Below are 1989 nucleotides of genomic sequence, written 5' to 3'. Positions count from 1 at the left end.
TAGTTGGAATAAACAGTGTTAATTTTTTAAAAAATTGCATCATCATCATTATCATCATCATCATTATCATTTTACCACTACAAAAACAGAAACAACAAACAGCAACAGTGTATCAACATTTAAAAAAACCACACCCAAAAAACGAAACAAAACAAACTTAAGAAAAAAACAACAACACCATCCTCTCACGTTTTCGCCGCTTGATGAGCAGGACAGCGATGAGAACAACGACGACAACCACCACGATCACCGCAACAGCGACAGCAACAGCAGTGGTCGGGAAATCAGAGTCCCCACCCCCAAGTGCAGAGGTGGACGGGGTCGCTGTATGGCGAGAAGACAGGGGTCAAATCAAATAATAAGTGCCTGTTCAATCACACGTAAGACATTAATTTTTATTATTTAAAAAAAAAGGGTTTTAGTAAGAGTTTACTACAACACCAAGCACTCAGGCTATAAAGGAAGGCCACGCAAAAGGTGGAACGAGGGTGTCAAGTAAACCCTGAGAAAACATAATATCACAACTGAAAGAGCTGCAGAGTTGGTCTACCTTAGAAAACTGCATTTCCCCTCGACGCTTAAAGGCAACAGAGGATGAAAAAGTAATAGTAATGCAAAGTAACGGCACCTACAACGCAATGGGGTCATATAAGTACCGAAATTCAGAAATGTTACAAGAGGGTACCAAACACATAAAAAAAGATGAAGGAGAGATAAGGACGATAGATGTTTCAAAGGAAAGAAGGAGCAAACCACACAAGAACATCCGACAACCGCCATCTGGCGGCTAAGTGCGTGTGGTGCGAAATCGTTTCGAGCCTAAACTGTATGTGTTTATTGTTGGTTAACAGTCTGGCTTTTTTAACACTGCTTTTGATTTTGTGGACAATGACAGAGATAATTACAGTGGCAATGACAGTGACAATGACAGCGACAATGGCAGTAACAATGACAGTGACAGTGACAATGACAGCGACAATGGCAGTAACAATGACAGTGACAATGACAATGACAGTGACAATGGCAGTAACAATGACATTGACAATGACAATGACAGTGACAATGACAATGACAGTGACAATGGCAGTGACAATGACAGCGACAATGGCAGTAACAATGACATTGACAATGACAATGACAGTGACAATGACAATGACAGTGACAATGGCAATGCCAGTGACAATGACAATGACAATGACAGTGACAATGACAGCAACAATGGCAGTAACAATGACACTGACTATGACACTAACGATGACATTGGCAATGATAGACACAATGGCAGTGAGAATCGCAATGAAATTCAATGGGTGCAATGGAAAACGGAAGTTATCACAAACAGGTAACCGTGAGGGCATCAATTCCAAAAATCTCGAAGATTTATAACTTCTTTTCTTCTTAACGGGTGGTACATGTATATGGTTATTGTTAGTTGAACGGGAAGTCAAACACTAGTGACCAACCAAAAAATAAATAGAAATGCAGCTATGAGTCTTGACACCCTCTCAAATTTCAGTTTGTGATAACACCAATTGTTTTTCTCCACTGAGCCTTTTTTTATTCATCTAGTCTAGCAGGGAAAATGTTGCCCAGGTCTTACCGGAAACAGAACAATGATTACAAAAAAAAAGAGAGAGCTAATGTCTTATTTTAGTTTATGCTATTTGGCTGGAGAAACAGACAGACCTTTATCAGATCTGTATTCGCAATAAGGATAGCCATACTTTTGGAAAAATGTGTTTGTTTTGTACAAGAAAGCAAAATTAAAAGGAGGTTTTAAGTATACACCGAGAGAAATGGCTAGATCTTTTGTTGTGGGAAAAAGTTGGGTTACGTAGTGTTTGTGATTACTGTTTTCGATTCAGCGAGGTTTTTGAGCCAACATTGACAGTCTTGTGTGTTTGTTCAGGAATGATGATGAAGATGATGATGATGATGATGATGCTGATGATGATGGTGAGGAGGAGGAGGAGGAGGAGGAGGGGGAGG

The 1989-nt window shown here is 39.8% G+C and overlaps 1 protein-coding gene across 1 annotated transcript in view; it reads right to left on the bottom strand.

The window, feature by feature from the left end:
* The window catches only part of LOC101850593, a gene marked incomplete in the record, with an annotated part of 36695 nt that overhangs the window by 10174 nt on the left and 24532 nt on the right, over positions 1–1989 (bottom strand). Inside the window, 1 exon segment of the mRNA XM_013087191.2 lies at positions 190–324. Within this exon segment, the coding sequence (XP_012942645.1) occupies positions 190–324 (135 nt within the window).

This window comes from Aplysia californica, unplaced genomic scaffold (assembly GCF_000002075.1).
Source record: "Aplysia californica isolate F4 #8 unplaced genomic scaffold, AplCal3.0 scaffold00556, whole genome shotgun sequence".
NCBI lineage: Eukaryota > Metazoa > Mollusca > Gastropoda > Aplysiida > Aplysiidae > Aplysia > Aplysia californica.
Note: the sequence above shows the minus strand (reverse complement) of the source record. Positions and strands in the feature narration are given on the sequence as shown.